Genomic DNA, 20,889 nt, shown 5'->3' with positions numbered 1-20,889 from the left:
TTTCTTTGTAGGTTATTTTTGGGTGTTTTTTTTTGGGGGGGGAGCTAGGGAAGGACCGAGCCCCTTGCTTTTCCTCTTACGTCCCCCAAATTGTCCGCGCCAGACCGCGTCCTCCGTCCGCAGGATTCCCAGGCCACGGCGCTGGAAAATGAAACCAAAGCTTGTTTCGCAGCGTCTCCCCGGCCCCGGCTGGAAGTGCCACGTCTGTGGTCCCCGCGCTCCGCTCCGCCGCGCGCCTCGCGCAGGGCCGGGGCAGGGGGCGGCGACTCCTTAAAAATAATACTCCGCTTGGCGTCCTTGCTCCCCGAACCCCGCCATTCGGCGTCTCGGGGCGAGTTCAGGGAAATCAAATTCGGACAAGGGAGGCGAGGACCCCAAAAGGTTAAATATTAAACTTTCCGGATCAGATAGTGACAGTGTTTAGGGAGACATTGCGAGCCGCTCGTGGACGGGCTTCGCCCTGGCGCATGTGACACCCAGGGAGAAAACACGCCGAGGAGGTCTGTCCTGACGGGGAGGTCTGTCCCGACGCCGTCCGGGCGCTGCCGAGGGGCCGCCCCGCTGTGGGAAGGACCCGGGGCCGCCGAGGCCGGGCGCGCGCGGAGGCGCAGCGCGTTCCCCGGCCGCCTCGCCGGTCCCGGCCCCCGGGCGCCCGGGGCCGCCGGAGGAAGGAGCGCGGATTTTTTCCTTTTTATGGAAGAGGGGCTACTCCCCGTTTCCCTCTGGCTGCCGGGTCGGGCGCGCCCCACCCCGAGCGGCGAGACAACTTTCTGAAACTTCTTTTTTTCCTCCCCCTTCCCCCTCTCCCCCTCTCTGCTGCCTCCGCGCCCGTCTCTCCTCCCCGCCAAGACGCCGAGCGCGCCGCCGCCCGCAGCTCCGCCCGGCCGCCCGGAGGGGCCCGACCGCCGTCCGCCCGTGTGGCCCGGGCCGCGGGCCCGCCGCGGAGCGCAAGCCCGGCCGGCCGCCGCCATGCACGCGTCGGAGCCCCCGCCGCCGCCGGAGGACTCCGGGACGACGCCGAGGCCGAACTTTTAGGTCCCGCTGAGCGAGGCCCGCGGGCCGCGAGGGGGGCTGGCCGCGGCGCTCCCGCGGAGGATGGATGGCCGAGACTTCGGGCCCCCGCGGTCCGTGCACGGCCCCCCGCCGCCGCTGCTGTCCGGCCTGGCCATGGACAGCCACCGCGTGGGCGCGGCCACAGCCGGACGCTTGCCCGCCTCGGGCTTGCCGGGCCCGCTGCCGCCCGGGAAGTACATGGCCGGCCTCAACCTGCACCCGCACCCGGGTAAGTGCCGCGCGCCGCGCCCGCCCCATCGGGTCCCCCCGGGATCCTGGGGAGGGAGGCCGGGAATCGGCCTGTTCCCCGGTCTGTGAAGGAGGCGCGGCGGCGCTTTCTCCCGGGGGTCCGCTAGGATGCGGGCGAGCTCAGAAACAGCCGGCGCCAGGCGGAGGCCAGCCCGCTTCTCCAGGCCTGTGCGTCTGCAGAAAGCCGAGCCTCCAGGGGCGAGTCCTCCACCCGGCCTTGGGCGGCTCGCGCCTGGGCTGCAGTTGTCAAAATCTGGGCGAGAAAAGAACGCATCGGCCCCCTTTGAAACATCGAGCTTTTTGAGCTCGAGCTCTTTTCTTGGCAAACACCCTTGCAGACGCCCCCGCGCCCCGGGTTGCGGTCCGAGCTGCTCTTCTGGCGTCCTTCAGGGTCTCAGGCCGTCCCCGAGAACCTGGGGTGCAGGGGAGGGAGACCCCAGCCCTGAGACCACGGCCGTGGGTGGGTCGGTGGTGGCCTCCGGGAGGCCGGTCTTCCCCGGGAGAGAACGGTGGTCCCGGGACGCACATGCCGGGAGGCCGGTGACTCCTGCTTGGCCCCTGGTTTTCGGGCGGGAAGGCGGGTGCAGCGCAGCGGCCGCGCAGAAACTGGGCTGCCGCGGTCCTGAAGCTGGAGCGGGACGCGGCGCGGCGCGGATCGCGCCCGGCACCGACGGCGCAGGGAAAACCCTGGGTCTGACGTCCAGCCGCGCGCGGGAGGACAGGGCCGAGAGGGCCCGGTGGCCTCCGCCATTGGTCCGGCGGGGCTCCCCAGGCTCTGCGGGACGGCGCCCCGGAGGGAGAAGCTCTCCCCGGCCGGCCGCCTCCGGCAGGGGTGGGAAGACAGACGCGGGGACCTGCCGCCGGCCGCCGAAGGAGACCCAGTCCCTCCTCCCCCGGCTGCCCTCAGCTGTGCCTGGCACCCCACACTGACTTGCAGAATTCGCCTCTCCCACTCCTTAGTGTAGTTTAGGACTCTGGTGACTGTCTGGCATCCCCTGCCGCGCCCCTTGTCCTGGGGGGTGTTGAGCGGGACTTCTCCGACTGCGACCACCGCCTTTGCCCTGCCCCGCCGGCCCTGCCGGCTCCACCGCGCCCGCTGTTTTTGCCTCTCAGATTTTTCTCCTGGAACTTTTCAGGAACCGGAGTCCCGGCGGCTCCGCGGGACAAAGGGCCTTTGTGAGGCACCGGGCGGGGGAGGGGCACTCGCGGGGGCCCGGGGCGCGGAGAGGACCTAGTGGTGTCCCCAGGCGTGCGCTTGTTTCCGGGGAGCTGGGGGTGGCATTCAGCCCAGGGGACCGCGCTGGGGGCCAGGGTTTTCTCCAGCGGTGGGCTGCGGGTGTGGAGATACTGTGGAGGAAGGGTTGGGGTGGCCCTGGGGTGCAAAGACCGCTTATGCTGTCCCCTTTTTCTTGCCCCCAGAGAGGGAGGTGATTTTTGTGTGTCTGAGTGTCTTGTGAACTCATCAGGTCGCTCTGTCTGGACCGCGGTGGTGCCAGAGGACCGCGGATTCAGACTGCAGGTCTTCTGCTGGAAGTGGAATCCCCGCTTGCCCGGGCAGAGTGAGGGGGAGGTCACAGCGAGCGCCTGGCCCGGGGTCTGACACCCGCCTGGCAGGAGCCAGGTGTCTGGGTCAGAGCAGTGAATATAGTTGCCGCTCCGGGCCCACTGCACACGGTGCCAGGGCCGTGCCTAATCTCACTGCAGCCGCCAGATCACCTAATGCCACTAGGTAGATGGGGAGGCTGAGGCGGAGAGGTGAAGGGACTTGAACGGAGGGGGGCAGGACAAGGAAGTCCAGCGGGAGGTGGCTGCATAGGCCTGTCTGGGCACCTCCTGCATGCTCGCAGGCTGAGGTCATGGAGGAAATAGCAGCAGCGGGAAGGGCTGCCGTGGAAGGCCGCCTGGGAAGGGTGCCTTCGCTGCCCTTGGTAGGCTGAGCTCACCCCAGGGAAAGGTAGGGGGCCGGCACTGCCCAAATTTTGAGTGGCCACTTGGAGACCTCAGGCCCTAGCCTGTCGCCCAGAGTGCCGGGTGGTAATCCCATTAGCCAGGAGGTGGGGAACTGCTCCCCTTTAACAGCTTGGGGCAGTTGGATTACAAATTCCTCAACCCAGCATCCCTCCTTCTTTATTTGCGGGGTGCAGGTGCTACATTTTCTCTTCCCATGCGCCTCCCCTTCTTGGCTGTCAGTTCCTTAGGTCTGGCCAGCATTATCAGCCTCATCTTTATTTGTTTATTTTTGTACTGGGAAGCCAGGAGAGGCTGAGCTATTTGCCTGGGGTCACAAGCGGGGGAGGGGAGTGTGTTACCTCTGGACTCCAACCCACTCTGGACTCCAGCCTGGGGCGTGGGGGCGGGGAAGCCCTGGGAGAGCCACCCCTCCAGAGGTAGAGGGAGCTGCCCTGGGAGAGCTCTAGGCTGGAGGTGAAGGGGCCTGGGCTGGACCCTATCCTGCAGTTCTGGACTAGGGCCTGGGGGTGGTTATCTGGAGGCGATGCCGTCTGTGGAGGTGCGGATGGAGGTGTTTCTGCAGAAGAAGAGATGAAGTCAAGAATAAAGTGGGTTTAGGATAGGGCGGCTCTTACCTTTCCCATAACCTTGAGGTTGGTGTAGCTGGGGCCTTAAATGTTCACAGCAGTCAGTGAAATGACTGATTCTGCTCTGGGCTCTGTAGTCCTTGTCCTCACTTTGCAATTAAAGAACTATTAGCTGCCCACTCCCTGGGCTGGCCCCAGGAGGATATGTGAATGGGTGGGGGGGGGGTGGGACCCAAGGATCAGGATGGGAAGGCCCTGCCCTTTGGACAGGCCAGTGGACAATAAGGGGGCCGCTGGCCTCCTTCAGGGTCGATCAGCTCTATCTCTGGAATCCAGCCCGTCAGCCTGGTGGGATTGATTTAAAAAGATTAATCAGCGGCATGGGTTGGTGCAGTGTCGCAGGGCCCAAAGATAAGGAAGATTGGCTAGGTGCTCCCTCCTCTGCTCAGAGGCACCGGGAGGCCTGAGGGATGTTCTGGGACCCAGACCAGCACTGGACCCCTTGGTTCTTGGAGCCTCTTGGTTCTTTAGTGCTCAGCCCAGCGCGGGCTTCTCTCCTTCCTTGTCATTTTCCCAGCAAATGATTCCCAAGTACCTCCTTGCACTGCTCTGGCCTTGGGAATCCAGCAGTGACCAAACAGAAATCTTTGCCCCCGTTGGAGAGCGCCCATCCTAGTGTGGGGTCAGGCGGCAAATGCACAGGTCAGAAAAGAAATCGTTTTAAATGGAGACACAGGCAGTGAAGGAAAGAAAATGCCGAGGGTCTGCTTTGGCCCCTGTGAGGGGCTGTGAGCCTGGAGAGTGGGGGGTGAGGAGGGTGGGTCTTGTAGGTCCCCGAAGGCCAGTAATGAGGTCTTGGAATTCAAACTGAGGAATGAGAGGATGGTGGGGGGGGGGGGGCTTTAAACCGAGGGAGTGACTCACATCAAGGGACATTTTGCAGAACTGTTCTGGACTCTTCAAAAATGTCATTGGCATGTAGGACAAAGGAAGACCAAAGACTGTTTCTGATTAAAAGAGACTAAGAAAATGTGACAGCGAAAGGCAACATATGGCCTGCGATTGGATCTCGGATCAGGGAAGAAATTGCCCTAAAGGACATCATCGAGGCAATTGATGAAATTGGAATATGGACTGTAGATTAGCTGATAGTGTCAAATCAATGTTATGTTTCACGGAGTTGATAACTGGACTGTGGTTATGTAAGAATGTCCTTGTGTTAAGACATGGAACTCTGAAATGTTTAGGGGAAAGGAATGTGATGTCTACCATCCTCAGGAATGGCTCGGGAGGAGAAACGTCGTATCTGTAGTTTTTATGTGTATGTGGGAGAGGAAGATGAAATCAGTCGACATGGAAATAGCAAAGGGGTTGGGGATGCAGTTTGCAGTTGCTGGATCCGGTGAAGGTCACATGGCAATCAGTTACACTATAGTAAACTTTTCTCTGACTTTGAAATTATTTCAAAATAAGCATTTAAAACAATTAGTTTGGGTTGCCTGCTGGATCGTGGTAGAAGGAGAGCCAAGTAGGTGACTACTCCGTGGCTGGAGGCTGTTAGGGAGGTGATAGTGACCAGGGAGGGGCCTGGAGGTGACAGGTGTACGCTGTTGAGGTTGGGGGGGGGGGCAGAGGAGGAGGACAGCTGGATTTTTGGTCAGTGCTCCTTGCAGAGGAACGGTTTTGGGGAAAGGGCAGAGATGGGGCATTCTTAATTTGGATGTGGCCAGTTTCATTCTGTGGTCGGATCTGATTTAGCTCCCACTGGGTCACATGCAGACTCCAGCTCCATTGCTGTGACCAGCCTGGCCCTCATTTCCAGCCCGGCTTTTGAGGGGACTGGTGAGAACTGCTGTTAGAACAGGTTCTTGGGCCTCCCCATAGGCTGCTGGGAGTCCTGGTCCACAGTCAGTAATAGCCCCAGGGCCAGGGTCCTTACCTTACCAGCTGCTCAGGGAGCCTGGCCGTCTGACCTTGGGGGAAGTCACAGCCATTAGGTGGGAACTACCAAAGCTCGGCATCACCTTTGCAGGCCATGAATGCACCCCAACACTTACATGTGAGCTTCTGTCATGAGTTAATGGAAGCAGTGAAACAAAAAACCCGCTTCACACACTCTCACCAATAGTTTTGCACATTCCTGAGCCTTCACAAACCAGTGGTGGCTCCTACCCTGCTTCTCCAGATTAAGAACTCTGCTTTTCACCTAGAGGCAGGATGGTGCAGGGGCCACTTACTGGGTGTGTGATGACTCTCTAAGTCTTAATTTTCTCATCTGTAAAGTCGGTCCTTTAGCACCACTGAATTTATTCAGTTCTTGTGAAGTTTGAGTAAGTGCAACAAACCGAGTCCCTAGCACAGCCTTTGAAAAAGCTACAGTAAAAGTGATGGTGTAATTACAACCATCATTAACTGATGACTCATGAGTCCCTTGCTGTAGCCCAGACCTCTCTCAGGACCTCTGGACTCATGCCGTAAGCCTCTCTAGATGGTCCCCAAGCTCCGTAGATTTCAGGGTCCCAGCCCTGACCCATCATTTAAATTGATTTTTTTTTCCTTTTTTTCATATAACAGACTGAAAAATCTTCAAATTTGAGAGTTTGGTTCATTGGATTTTTATAAAATGAACACACCATTGTTACCACCAGGCATCTCAAGAATTTCCAGCCCCTCAGAGGGCTCCTGCATGGTCTCCCAGTTGCTACCCTCTACCCCAAGATTGTTCTTATTTCTGTTACCTTAGTTTTGCCTGTTTTGAACTTTATAGAAATGGAATCATGCAATATGCTCTCTTTTATTTCTGGCTGCTTCCTCTACTCCATGTTACATTTGAGAGGTTCATCCACACAGTGCTATGTAGCAGTAATTTGTTATTTTTGGTGCTGTATAGTATTCCATTAGGTGAATATAGCAGTTTTTTCACTGAACACCAATATTTGCTATCCACAGTGCTGCTGTCAGCATGGTCTTAAATGTACAAATTAGATGTCCATTGCACTTATATGTACAAATTTTTGTGGAGAGATACACACATATATACATATCTATCTATATGTATGTATATATAACATCTAGTGGTGAAATTATTTGATCACAAGTTGTATGTGGGTTTAGCTTTAGTGGCTGCAGAGTTTTCCAGTGGTTACATGGTCATACATTCTCGGCGACAGAATTCCTGATAGTCCAGGTCTTCACAAACACTTGATATCATCAGTTTCTTTGAATTCTATTCACTCTGTTGAGTATGTAGTGTCTAATTGTGTGTGCGCTTAAAAACTTTTTCCCTGATTTTTAAGGCTTTATTGAGGAATGTTTTCCATTGTAATATTTGTAATATTTCCATTGTAATATTGTAATATTTACTCACTGCATACTCAATAGAAAATATGCAGTTCTATTTTGTGCCTAATCTACATTTTTGAGTAAAAGTTACATACAGAGGCCTCCCTGGTGGCACAAGGGGTTAAGTCTCTGCTATCAGCAGCCACTGCAGCACAAGTTTGATTGCAGCATGAGTTTGATTTCCTGGTGGGCCAGGGAGCTACCCACATGGCACAGCAGACCTCTCCTGTCACGTCTGCTGCTCCCCTCAGCAGTGTATTTCAGCAGATCTGCCTGTTCTGTTTCCCACTCTGTCTCTGCTGAATCCTCTCATCTCCCTCCACCCACCTGCCTCTGGCCTATACCCCAGTTCTTGTTTGCATAAATAAATATTTTTTTTTAAAAAAAAGTTTATGCTGTGCCTCCCTGGTGGCACAGTGGTTGAGTGCTGGGTTGTGAAGCTGCCCATAGCCTCTGCAGTGCCCGTTCGATCGCCGGCCACGGGTGAGGGTCCCACATGGTGGGCAGAACTCTCCTGCTGCCCGCCGCTCCCCTCAGCAGTGTGTTTCGTCGGTCTGCCTGTTCTGCTCCTGCTCTGGTGAATTCTCTCACCCTCCCATGCTTCTGACTGTACCCCAGTGCTTGTATAAATAAATAAATAAATCTTTAAAAAAAAAGTTGATGCTAAGAGTCAGTAGTGTTAACAAAATTATAAATAAGTAATCCCTTCCTTGTGTCTCTCCAATTCCCAATTGCCATTTTTAATTCTTTTGGCTATTTCCTTAGGCCCTTTCAGGCTTATTTATATGTAATAATTTGCTTCTACAGCTATTTTTTAATTTTTGAGATCATTGAATTTTATGGACGATGAGGATTTTGCATAGACTGCCCAAGTAATTTCTGACTTTCCTATTTACTAGTGTGGACCATGGAAACATTTCTTTACCTCTCGTGCTTTTCTTAAACTTAAAATGGATAATAATATTTACTTCATGAGAATGTTGTGAGGGTTAAATAGTTAATGCAGGTAAAGTGTTTAGAACAGTATTTTAAATATAATAAGCACTTATAAATGTTTATTGTTGTCATCACCCAACCTCCATTTTTTACTTCCCCTCTCTTGATATATGTGAAATACAGTTTTGTTTAAATTGGTTTTACTATTGTGGCTTTGTAAATATTTATATTTGAACCAAGTGGTATAATAAAATTCATTTCTTTATTTCCTGGAGTTATTAATTGCCCCCTCCCCCTTTTTTTGGCTGGCATTTCTTGGACTGCCAATCTCTGGGGTATATTTTTCATTTCATCAACTCTATTAGGTGAGCAACTGCTTTCTTTTTTTTGAAGATTTCATTTCTGTATTTTTTTATTTTTCTGCTCTAGTCTGGTTTACCTGGTGCCTGGGACTATTGTAGGGCCATCATCCTTCAAATTACCTTTGCTTCTCTGCTGTTATTAGATCTCCTGTTTCTTGATGCCCATGATTTTTTCCTGCTTTACTTTTTTGCCGGAGCTCATCCTGAAGTAATTTTCTATGAAGCGTGTGTATATATATATATATATATATATATATATATATGGAAGACTTTTTTTTTTTTTTTTGGGTCTAGAATGCCTGGAAATACCTTTATCTTCTCTTCAACTGGAGTTACATTTTGAAAATAATTCCTCCCTTATGTTTTGAAGGAATTGCAACATTACCTAAGTTTTGAAGAGCGTAAACTCCCCCCTACCCTTTCGCAGAAGTTTAAAATCATTTAGAACCACATAGTTAAGAGCATGTGCTCAGTCTCCTGCCTGCCAGTGACTATGCAGGCATTTCTTTTCATAAACCTTTTCCCTTTGCAAAGTAGCAGCAGCACACCTGTGTCTATGCAGGTGTCTTTTTTTCCCTTCTCTCCTTCCTAATAAACCTGTCCTTTTAAAATGTTAAAAAAAAATAGAGCATGTGCTCTAAATTAATAGGAATTATCTACCATTTATTACGTATGTGGGCTTATACATGTTACCTAACCCACTGTTTTTCAGAGCCGAAGGCAGGATTTGTTGGTCAACTGAGGAAACCATTTCCTTGAATGTGTCAGTAGGTCTTTTCTCTGATGTTTTCAGTCTTCCACGCTAGAGCCCCAGTACCTACCTGCAGGGTGTTGCAACACAACTGTTCCTCTCCCAAGAGCTGAATATACCTGGATAAAAATTTGGTTCTTACCTTAGTCCTGAGACTCCAACACAACCCTTAAAGGCGCCATCATTCCTAACCAGAGGGCTCGTGGAGGTTAGGGGAACTCTTGGTTCTGCCTCTGCTCTCTCTGCACCCCAGCCTTTAGAGGGGCAGGGTCAGGCTTCCACACTGCTCAGGAATGACTTCTCCATGGTTCCCTTTTCCAAGCTAGCTTTCAGTTTTCTCCAAATCACACACCTCTTGTCCATCTGCTTGCCTGTTTCCAAATGTTGTGAAGGTTGTCTCCTTTCCATCCCTCTGTTGTTTTGTTTTCTCTCCTCCTTAAACCTCATTACTATCTTTCTTGTGAGACTCTGACATTTGGGAAAGGATTTGTCACCATAGAACCCTGTACCACCTCTTCTGGGCTCTGACTGGGCCTGGTTTCTGGCTTTCTCTACCTTCCCTCTCTGAAGCCTAGCCACCCCCCCCTCCATTCTCGAACCCTTCCCCCCTTATTCCCCATCCCTCCAGTCCCCCAGTTCCTGGAAAGGTCCTCTGGCTTTACCTCTGCTTCCTCTAGGCCCTGACCTCTGTTAGGGAAAAGGAAAACCTGTGGGAAATCCTCTGTAATTGCTTTAGAATTGTGGACGTCTGGAGGCCTGGGGCCAGGCTGGGGTGGATTCATTTGCATGTCATTGGCAAGGCTGAGGCCTTGACCTCTTCAACTGCCTATTGGGATTTGAGCACCTATTTTGTGGGCTGGACTTGGAGTTGGGGCCAGGCAAAGTCCCAAGCCTGCAGGAGGCCACTGTTCAAGAATAGGGGAGGGACAGGTGTTAAATCCAGATTACCCTTTAGGAGAGCCTTGACCCCTGCTGAGGAGGAGCGGGAGACTCTGGGATGCTAAAAGATGTTGGTTGGGATCTAATCCCCTGGGGGGAGGCCTCAGGGTTGGCTTGTAGCAGGAGGTGAGGGAGGCTGGAGGTTGCTTTGGTTGCTTTTAGGCGAGATACGCAGGAGCTGGTGGAACAAAGCTTTGTGCAGAGGGGGCAGGATGGGGTGTTGTGGCTGGGCCTGGCCTGAGGGAGGCCAGCCCCCTGGCCTGCTGGACCCCTCCCCTCCTGATAGGGTGGGGTAAAGCCTGGTGGTTCTAGCTTGGTGGCTCCTGTAGATCCTGAGCTCTTGACTTTGGGGAGCTTCTTCTACCCGAGACATTCAACTGCCTCTTTGGCACACCCATGAGAGCTCCAAGAAGGTGGCAGCAGCCACAGGTCCTTGGGCCCAGCCCCAGCCCCAGCCAGCCCCAGGAACGTGCAGGGTAAGCCCCCTGCTTACCACCCCATTCTTCTGTCTGTCTCTCAGCTTTGCTTGTCTGTCTTGGGGCATCTTCCTCCCTGAGAACAGAGTGCCTGGAAGCAGAAGGTACAGACCAGGTCACACTGAAAACTTTTTTTCCTTTTTGTTGCCTTCGTTTACTTTAGGCACAGAGAGGTTGGGTTACATCCCCAAGGCCACACAGCTGGGAAGTGAGAGATCTAGGAACAAGACTTGAGCTAATTACAAGAAAACCAGGGTTTGGGGAAAGGTGAGGTGTTGGCGGGAATTTTCCTTTCCCTTGCTGTTTCCTTTCTTGGTTTGTTTTTATTTATCTGTTTGTGTTTGTTTGCAAATTTTGTCAATGAGAGAGATCTATGAAAATGACTCAGAATGTAATATGTGCTGGCGTTCGGATTGGCCCCCTCCCAGCCCCACTGGCCTTTTTAAAAGATTTATTTTTACTTATGAATAGACGAACTGGGGTGTAGGCCAGCAGTGCAGGAGGTGAGAGGATTCACCAGAGACAGAGTGGGAAACAGAACAGGCAGAGCTACTGAAACACACTGCTGAGGGGAGCAGCAGGTGAGACAGGAGAGGTCTGTTGTGCCAGACCTGGCCAGCAGCTCCCTGGCCGGCCAGGGATGGAACTCATGCTGCAGTGGCGGCCGATAGCCTCATTGTGCTGAGACTTAACCCCTTGCGCCACCAGGGAGGTCCCCACTGACCTCTTATAAAGGATATTTTTTATTGTGGTTTAAGAGCCCCACAGACATGAGCTGAGATCATGCATACACAGTTCAATTGAATTTGCCAGTGTGACCATCAAAGCTGCTCAACAAAGAAGCCCAGAGATCTCCTTCCCTTCCTGTCCCCAGTCACCCCTGTCTTGACTTAGAAACCAGCAAGATTCCATATACATGGCATGAAGGCGTGTGCTCCTGTGTGTGAGGGCTGAGGTCTTCTCCTGGCATTGCTGTGGCTGTAGTTCTTGCGGAAGGGAATGGTGTTGGTGTGATAACATCAGTTTCTCTCTCCAGCTGTGGATGGACATTTGGTTGTTTTCCATCTTGGACTCTTACTAGTGGTAGGATTTTCATTTTTTTTAAAGATTTATACAAGCACTGGGTACAGTCAGAAGCGCGGGAGGGTGAGAGAATTCACCAAAGCCAGAGCGGGGAGCAGAACAGGCAGACTGACGAAATACACTGCTGAGGGGAGCAGCGGGCGTGGCAGGAGAGGTCTGTTGTGCCATGTGGGCCCCTTGCTGGCGGCCTGGGATCGAACTGGCGCTGCAGAGGCTGCGGGCAGCTTTGCAGCCCAGCACTCAACTGCTCAAGGGAGGCCCAGCGGTAGGATTTTGAACACCATCTTGTGATTTGCTTTTCTGGGCCTGCCCTTGGATGGAGACACCTGCCTCTGGGGGCACCTTGGAGGGCACCTCTGGGTCAGAGAGGTTGGTAGAGTCTGCCAAGTACTGATTTACTCTCCTCCAGTTGTGTATTAATAATGTCCAGCTTTCTTTTGGATGTTTTATCCATACTGATGAGTTGGAGCAGTTTTAATTCCAATTGCCTTGCCACTGTAGTGGCAGAGGCTGAGTTCCCTGTCACTTGGACATCCTTATTTGCTACCCTCCTGCCAAGTCTCTTGCCCCCTTCAACACTGAGTTGCCTTTTCCTTCCTGGTTTGGAGGTGCTCTTTATATATTCTGGATAGAAGCTCTTCCCTGGTGACACACTGCACAGACCATTTTCTATGCAGTGGCTGGCTTGCCTTTTCTTTCTCCATTCGGTGTTGTTGGAGTCATAGAAATTCCTTGTTTTAATGTAACTAAGTAGATGTCTTATCTTTATAGTTAGGGTTTTTTACATGGCCTGTAAGAAACCTTTGCTTGCTCTCAGCTCACGAAGGTATTTTTCTTTTTTCTTTTTTAAAGATTTATTTATTTATGCATACAAGAGCTGGGGTACAGGCCAGAGATGTGTGTGTGTGTGTGTGTGTGTGTGTGTGAGAGAGAGAGGATTCACCAGAGACAGAGTGGGGAACAGAACAGGCAGACTGACCGAAGGACACTGCTGAGGGGAGCAGCAGGTGAGACAGGAGGGGTCTGCTGCACCATGTGGGTTGTTCCCTGGCTGAATGGGGATCAAACTCGTGCTGCAGCTTCATAGGTTGCATCTTAACCCCTTGGGCCACCTGGGAGGCCCCATGAAGGTATTTTTCACTGTCTTCTAGAATCTTTCTTGTTTTGCCTTTCCTGGGTATATCCACAGTGGTATATCCACTGCAGGGTATATCTGCCTGCAACTGACCTATGTATGGTATGGAGCTGGGTGGGGCTCGCGTCCTGCCTCCCCCATGGCCGCTTACGGCAGCATTTGCAGCTGGTTGTCCTTTTGCACCCTGCGTGCTTGTGGCCCCGTTTCTGGGCCATCCTGACCCGTAGGGCACCTTCCTGGTGCTCCAGTGTGTGTGCCTTTTGGTATTTGGTGGCATAAGTCCTCCTCTTCCCCCCCCCCCCCCCCCCGCCCCCTCTTCATCTTCAAGGTTGCTGTGGCTGTGCTTAACCCTTTGTGTTTCTCTGCAACTTAAAAAAAAGCCGTGGCAAAGCCACATCACATCAAATTCACCATCTTAACTGTTTCACCATCCAGTTCAGTGGCATTAAGTCCATTTGCGTTGTGTGACCGTGCAGGATATATTCATCTTTCCAAACTGAAACTCTGTCCCGGAGAAATACTAACTCCCCATTGTGCCTCCCCCAGCCCCTGGCACCCACCATTCTGCCTGTGAATTGACTGCTTTGGTGGCTTCTTCTAAGTGGGGGTCTATTTCATTCAGATTAATGCCCTCAGGGTTCATCCGCTGGGAGCTCGGGCCAGAATTTCCTTCCCATGGAAGCTGAGTAAATTCCATTGTATGCACAGAGACTGCATCTTGTTTTTCCATTCATCCGATGATGGACATTTGGGCTGTTTCTACCTTTCAGCCATTGTGAATAACGCGGCTGTGAACATGGGCGTGCAGATATCTCTTTGAGAGTCTGCTTTCAATTTCTGTGGAACTCCTGGGCAGCCCTTGGTGCACACACGTTGCTGGGGTTTTTGGGGGATCGCAGTGGATCTATAGGTCAGATTTGACTGCAGCGAGCTCCCTTTTGGGTTCCTGATAAGCCTGGGGTGAATTGTCTCTGTGGACATCCCCCTCCGCTGTGCTTCCTCCCCTCCCCGAACCAAGCCCAAAATTTGCTGATTGAAGAGAAGAAAATGACGTCATCCGGTTTTAATACTTCTTTGTAATACTAAGGACATTGAACTTTTTACTGAATTTGGCCATTTACAGTTGTTTGTGAATTATTTTACTGAATGATAAGGCTCTTTATCCAGCAAGGGCTTTGTTAACCCATTCACAGGCTTAGAGGTTATAGAAATCTCAGCATCTGTGGGAGAATGAAGGTCAGTCTATCCTGAGGGTCCTTGCACTATTTTCAGCTGCTGTCATAGAAACGCCCAAGTCACATGTTGGTGCTCTGGGCTGGACTGACTCTTTTCTGGGTGATAACCCTGATTTGATCATGTTGAGGCGATGCTCTGATAGTCTTTGGGGTGCAGTACTTTTGTGAGGCCAGGACTTTCTGAAATAGAAAGGGAAATATATTTGTTCTCTTAGGGATTAGGACTCAGGAGGCATCTTTGGGAGTGGAAATACCAGCGGAGGAGGCTCTAGTGTCTAGCCAGGGGTGGTGTGGCTGAGTGACTTTGGAGCCAGTGTCTCAGTTTCCTCATTTTTATTTATTTATTTTTAAAGATTTATTTATTTATGTGTACAAGAACTGGGGTACAGGCCAGAGATGTGGGGGTGGTGAGAGGATTCACCAGAGACAGAGTAGGGAACAGAACAGGCAGATTGACTGAAATACACTGCTGAGGGGAGCAGTGGGCGAGACAGGAGAGGTCTGCTGCGCCATGTGGGTTGCTCCCTGCCCGGGGATCGAACTGGTGCTGCAGTGGCTGTGGATAGCTTCCTAGGTTGTGTCTTTACCCCTTGTGCCACCAGAGAGGCCATCCTCATTTTTAAAAAGGACAAGGCTCTCCCCTCCCTGAGTTGAGAGGGGTTGGGGAGACGGTGGTTGGAAACTGGGCCCCTGCAAAAGTCCCTGTCCTCTTTCCCTTAGCCCTTGGCTCATCCCGAGCTTGCCCAACTCCCTACCATAAATATCAGCACTTATTAGGTGCCGCTTGAGGGGCATTGGATCTGCAAACGGTGGCCAAACCTGGCCCACCTTTTGTAAATAAAGTCTTACTGGAACCAAACCCTGTGGTTGTTTGTGTCTGTGGCAGGGGCAATAGGCCTGCCATGCCTAAAGTATTTATCATCTTGCCCTTTCAAGAAAAAGGTTGCCGACTTCTGTTCTGCTGGGTGGAGAGGGACATTAAAGGAGGAACTGCAATAAAGAAGGAACTAATATGTATAGAGTATGATAAACGGTGATAAGTACTTTGGAGAAAAATAATTCAGGAAAGGGTGTGTAGGTGGGGTGGTTAGGGACTGTCCAATAAGCTAGTGAGCTGTGTGAATAGGGAGTGACTGAAGAGAGTATACAGATCGTGTGCTATATTAGGAGGAACTGACAGTGCAAAGGCCCTGTGGTGCAGCAGCCTGTTTTTTTATTCCAGTTGCTGATTTCAGCCCCGCTCTTTTGCAGTGATAAAGTCCTCTAAGTCCTTTATTATTTACCAAACCTTTGTACGCACCTGGATCTCATTAAATTCCCTCTCTGCTCCCACCACAGAGAACTTTAGGGGCTCATCCTTTAGCTAGGGGAGATTCCACTGCTGCACCTCTCAGCCTGGGTTGGGCTCTGTGCTTGGGGCTAAGAGTTGTGAAAGGGGCCCTAGGCAGAACCTATCCTGGAGGGGCTCCTCTGTTTTAGGATTTGCTCGACTCCCACCCAAAAAAGAACAAAAAACCCCCTTTCTGATTGCTGACTGAGGAGTGGGCAGTGGCCCCAGCAGGTATGGATTAGACTCCAGACCCTTTGTGTGTACCCTCATGGATGGGTGCCACCTTCTTTTCTGGGGTCATGGTTGAAGGCCTGGGGATGGAGAAGGCAAAGGCAGAACCCATTGCCGCTTGATGGCCCGCCTCTAGCATCTTTACCACCTCTGATGGGCAGCAAATTTGGGTGAGCATTGTGTGTGGGGACACACAGATCTGCTGGACCAGGGGCAGCCATAAGGAGAGATCTCAGAGGCAGGCGAGCGAGGGGTTCGGCCCAGCCAAGCCAGGGAACATCAATGTGGGGCTGGGATGCGTGGTTTGGTAAGGGGGGTATCTTGGGGTCTCTGCATCTGCTGGATGTGAACGCCAGCACTGCCCCTTCCTGCCTTTATGTATCCATTTAGGATGTAGGGTGGGTTGCTGGGAGCCATGATGGACTCTGGAGCAGGAGTGCAGTCTGGTGGCAGTAAGATTAACTCAGACCAGGGTTTTCTAGGTTTGGGTGGAAAAGGGAGATATCCTTGGACCCAGTAGCAGGCAGGCACCCAGGAGGAACCCAGCCAATATTTTGAGCTCACTGAGGCCAAACTCAAGCTTAAGTGTGGGTGACAATGGCTGAGAACAGGCTGGCCTGCATCCCTAACTCACGTCTCTGCTGTGTCTGTGCCTGGCATGTCCATGGCGTATGTGGGTTGGAGGAACTGGCATGTCCATGGCGTATGTGAGATGTTGGTGGGTCCCAGCTAGGGGAGGGGCTGGCCTGGTAGCTCAGTGCAGGAGGGCACAGATGGCCGCCTTCGGTTCGGGGGTGGGATGTTCATGTCTATTCCCTGTTGCTTATATACCCTTCCCCCATGCAGTGGCGGGGGCACCCTGCCCCATAGTTTGGCCTCCATGCCTCCTGGGTGTCCTTCCTTCTCATCAGGCACTGGCACCAGAGAAAGGGAAACCATTTTCCCAGCACCTCTGCGTGTCAGGCCCTGAATGAGAGCCTCCCTCCATAGGGGTTGAGAGAGGTGGGCCGGACTGGAGTGAAGGGCCTACACGGTGGGGTTCCCGAGCCCAGGGCTTGGTGTGGATGTGCTGGTGGGGCCAGTAACCCGGGCAATCTCTGAACCTCAAATTTTAAATCTATAAGGTGGGGGTAATAAGCCTGGCTGCCAGGGCTGGGGTGGGGGATGAGCCAGGATGGGAAGGTGCCAGCCCAGAAAACTGAATGGGGGACCTGGTAGCAGAACTTCCTGGTGTTTTTTAAAAAATTGGTGAAATTCACGTTGCATGCGATTAAGCATTTGTAAATATACCATCCGGTAGGTAGTACTTGGTGCATTCATAGTGGTCAAACAACTAGCTTTCTAGTTTCAAGATTAAATTTTTATTTTAAGGAAAGACAAATGGAACTCAGGCAGTTGCTCAGCTTTTCTGACCCCAGGTTTTGTGACTATAAATAACAAGAATAACAATAATAGCTGACACGGCGTGGCACTTTGCGAAAGCATTTTACAAATGTGAACTCGATCTGTGCGCAAGCCGGAGGAGTGGCTGTTACTATATTGTCTGGCTCGCGCGGCCTGGGGAAATGAAGACTGCCCGAAGCCAGGAGCCGGTGGGCTCCGGAGCCCCGGCGTGCGTGGCCTGCCGGGGACCTCTGTCCCTGCCTCTGCTCCATTTTATCACCAGGACGATCCTTCAGCCCAGGCTGTAGCTAAATTAAATTTAAATTAATTAAAATTTAATAAAAGATGTGGGTCCTCAGTCACACCGGCCACATTTCAAGGGCTCAGTAGCTTCAGGTGGCGGGGGGCACGGTGGGCCCACCGTGTTGGGCCCGGGGCAGGCGGCGGGTGAGGCCCGTCTTCTCGGCCCTCGTGTCGGCTGGCAGGGCAACGGGACGCTCCTGCATGTGTCCTGCTGCCCTCCCGGGACTGTCCCCGTAGTGGGGTGTGGGGCCGATCGCTGGGCTGTGGGGCGCCCCCTGCCCCCTGCCCAGTGCTGTGACCTGGCCCTGACGGTTGTCTTCTCTGTGTCACGCGAAAGGCTGGTGAGAAGATCCCAGGAAGTACCAAGCTCAGGGCGAGGCCGTTAAGCACCCACAACACCCGGGGTGCCCTGTGCCCAGATGGTGAGCGTCTGCTGTGACTGTGACTAGTGTGAGTGATAGTGTCTGATTTTGGTTCACACCTGTTTTTTAGGTTTCAATGTGCATTGGTTTTAGCTTCCAAGGTGTCAAGATACTTACATGGGTGAGCAGGTGGCGTGAGGTCTCTGCTCACCGGGGGGGGGGGGACTGGGATCAGGGTGGGGGGGCTACCCCCATTCTGGGCTGGGAAGGCGGGACACCCCCTTGGTGGAGGATTTCCATCAGCGTCTGTAGAAACCGGTGGGCTCTGGCCTTGACTGTCATTGCTCCCCTGAGCCCTAAGGGCCTGTTTCCTTCTTGATGTGGCCACCCAGGGGTCCCCAGGGCTGGGTGTGAGGAACAGGAGTGGGGTGCTTACCTAGATACTAAGAAAAGCACCAGGTACACTGATGGGTTCAGAGGGCAGTGTGGAGACTTGGGGTTGGGGCCAGCTGCGTGTCCTCACTCCACCAGGCAGGACAGCTTGGGGTGGCAAGTGGCTTCCTCTGGGGCTGTGCTTACCTTCTCTCCTGATGCTGATGACTCTGCTTCCTCCGTGAGGGTTAGGAGTCATGCTCGGTAGCCAGTCAGCCCAACGTTGACGCGCGTCCTAGGTGCTGGGGTCCCCATCTCCAGGGGGGGGAAGGCTGATGGTGGGGCGGACTGTCACAGGCTGAGATAGTGGCTGGGCTGCTTAGGCCTGGAGGGTACCTGCCCCTAGGTGGGAGTGAGCCAGGAGGACTCCAGAAGGTTAGGGGCTGGTGTTGGGGGCCAGGTGGGAGGGGAGGCAGGCGTCGGGGGGCCAGCGATGGCCAGTGATTGGAAGTTTATTGAATTTGTATCTGAGCTCTGTTGCTTGACTGCTTCAGGGGGTATAATTTGTGAGGGGTGGGGGGCAGTGAATATTTGTGCAGGTCGATGGGATGGTGTGTCCATTTTACAAGCTTGGGTCTTACAGGGGGCCAGGCCCCTCCAGCAAGGTGGGGGGAGGGAGTCTGGGTACCGTTGAGCCCCGGTGGTGGGTGGGGTGGCGGGTGGGGTGGGAGCCGTTGGTGGCATCCGGGCCCCAACGCCCGCCAGGCCGGGGTATGGCTGGGCGGGTTTCACAAGCCCGGGCAGGGGCAGGCCTGGGCCGCTGGGCTTCCGCGCGGCCCGAGGCAGGAAGAGCTGGTGGCTGATGTAAGCCCTTGCGCAAATCTCTGGCTGCCGGCTTCCGGAGCCTTCCACCCGCCCGCCAAGGAGGAAGCCAAGGGCCTGGCGGGGCCCAGAGGCCCTGCTGCCCCGGCCGGGGCCACATGGGTGGACTGGATGACCACCATGGCCCTGGGTCCCCAGGGCTTGGCACTGGAGTCCGGTGAGGCGGCTGGGGGGGCTGGAGTGTGGGGAGCTGGATACAGAATGGTTGTGATGGCGCATGTGGCTAGGAGGTGGCCTCTCATCGTTCTGCCTTCTGCTGACTCCACTCTGGGCACCAAGGTGGAGGCCCTGCCCCTCCTGGCCTCAGTTTACCGGAGCATATCCCAGAGTGCGCTGGGTAGATGTGTTGGGATCCTGTGGCCCTGGGAGGTGGCGAGTGAGCACCTGTGATATGTGGCCCTACATGCTGGGCTGATGGGGGCCTGGGGGTTGGGTTGGAGGGGTCTGAGCCCGCTGTGGACTGGACCAGGTCATGGGGTGCCTGCGCGGCCCACACCACCTGTGCGCCCTGCAGTCATTTAACTCCTGTGGGCTGTTGTAAACAGTGCCTCTCACAGGGACTTGGAGATGGTTACCTGGGGCCCTTAGCTCGGGCTGGCCAAGCTGCTCCTTGGGGTGCTTGGTGACCTGTGCTCAGTTCTGTCTGTCGGCCTCTGTCTGCTCCTAGGGGCGTTGTGGGATGATTGGAAATCACATGCAGACAGCTTGGTGCGTGGAAGGCTTTGATGAACCAGTGCTGCTGCTATTTGTTATTAACCTTACTGTTAAACAAGCATGTTTCGCTTCCCTGCAGTTCTCAAGGGAGGCACTGTCATTCCCATTTCGCTGATGAGCAAACTGAGGCCAAATAAGGGAATCTTGCCCAGGATTGGCACCCTCTTTCCCAGGAGGGTGGGAGTGTATGGATCTTGAGGGCAGTGCCCCAGGCTGGTGGCAGTGACGTCCTGGCCAAATGAGGCACGGCAGGGTTGGTGAGGTTTCCGCCTGGGCCCCACTCCATTGTGCCACCACCACACCCCCCTCTGAGAACCCCGGATGGGAGTTCTGCTCTCTGGAGGGATGACCCCCCGCTTCTCCGCCTAGGTAGGGGTTCCTTGAACCCTGTCAGCGTCCATGCTTTCTGTTCTTGTTCATGCACCAATCACTTGCTAATTCATTGCGGGTCCGGGAGAGGCTGCTGGCTGTGCATTCTGAGTTGCTGTTCCCTGGCTGTGGGCTCAGCCCCGTGTCAGCCTCGGTTTCCTTGTGCGTTACATGGGACAGGGCTGGGCCTGTCCAGGGCTGCTCAGGGAGGTCGTTTTCCGGCTCATGGGTGCCCTCCCTGGTTTGAGGGCTGGGTTTCAGCTCGTGATCCTCACTCTGTGCCTCCCCCCGCCTGAGCTCCCATCTGCAGGTGGGGTTGGCCGAGCAGTGGGGCTGGTGTACCAGATGTCAGGGAGTGAGGGTCTGCTGTGGTGGGCTCCCTGTGGCCGTTCCCCTGGGGTTTTGCAGCTGTCTTAAGCCCTGGGAGTGGTTGAGTGGATCCAGGCCGGGGCTGAGGCCACTCGGAGGTCTTGGGATGGTGCGCTGGGCAGCAGTGGCCTGGTGGCTGCCTGACAGCCCCCCCTTCTCTCTGCAGGCGAGGCCTTCTTGGGCAGCTTTGTGGCCAGCGGGATGGCTCCCTCAGCGTCGTCCCATGGGAGCCCGGTGCCCCTGCCCTCTGACCTCTCCTTCCGCTCCCCCACCCCCAGCAACCTGCCCATGGTGCAGCTATGGGCCGCCCATGCCCATGAAGGTAAGGAGCGTGCCAGGTGGGTGGGGCCAAGGGCGCTCTCCCCAGCATTTCTCAAGCCTGCCCCTTCCCCCTCACGTCCTTGGTCGCTCCTCCTTGACATGGCCCTGAGGCCTGACCCTGGTCATCCGACCTCCCTGCCATTCCTCAGCTGCCT

At 53.9% G+C, this 20,889-nt stretch overlaps 1 protein-coding gene across 3 annotated transcripts in view; it reads left to right on the top strand.

Annotated features, from left to right (window-relative positions):
• Nucleotides 1–842: 842 nt before the first annotated feature.
• Nucleotides 843–20,889, top strand: part of TNRC18 (trinucleotide repeat containing 18) — a gene marked incomplete at its 3' end in the record, with an annotated part of 79,350 nt that continues 59,303 nt past the window's right edge. For 2 of the 3 annotated variants that reach the window (XM_084249354.1, XM_084249355.1), the window contains exon 1: nucleotides 843–1,282. In XM_084249354.1, the coding sequence (XP_084105480.1) occupies nucleotides 1,096–1,282 (187 nt within the window). In that variant the 5' untranslated portion in view covers nucleotides 843–1,095. Of the gene's footprint in view, nucleotides 1,283–20,579; nucleotides 20,736–20,889 lie in introns of all 3 variants that reach the window. The other variant, XM_084249353.1, reaches the window with a different exon arrangement.

Source organism: Talpa europaea (genome assembly GCF_964194135.1).
Source record: "Talpa europaea genome assembly, chromosome: 12".
In the NCBI taxonomy this organism is placed as follows: Eukaryota; Metazoa; Chordata; class Mammalia; order Eulipotyphla; family Talpidae; genus Talpa; species Talpa europaea.
This window is presented reverse-complemented; position numbering and strand designations above follow the sequence as displayed.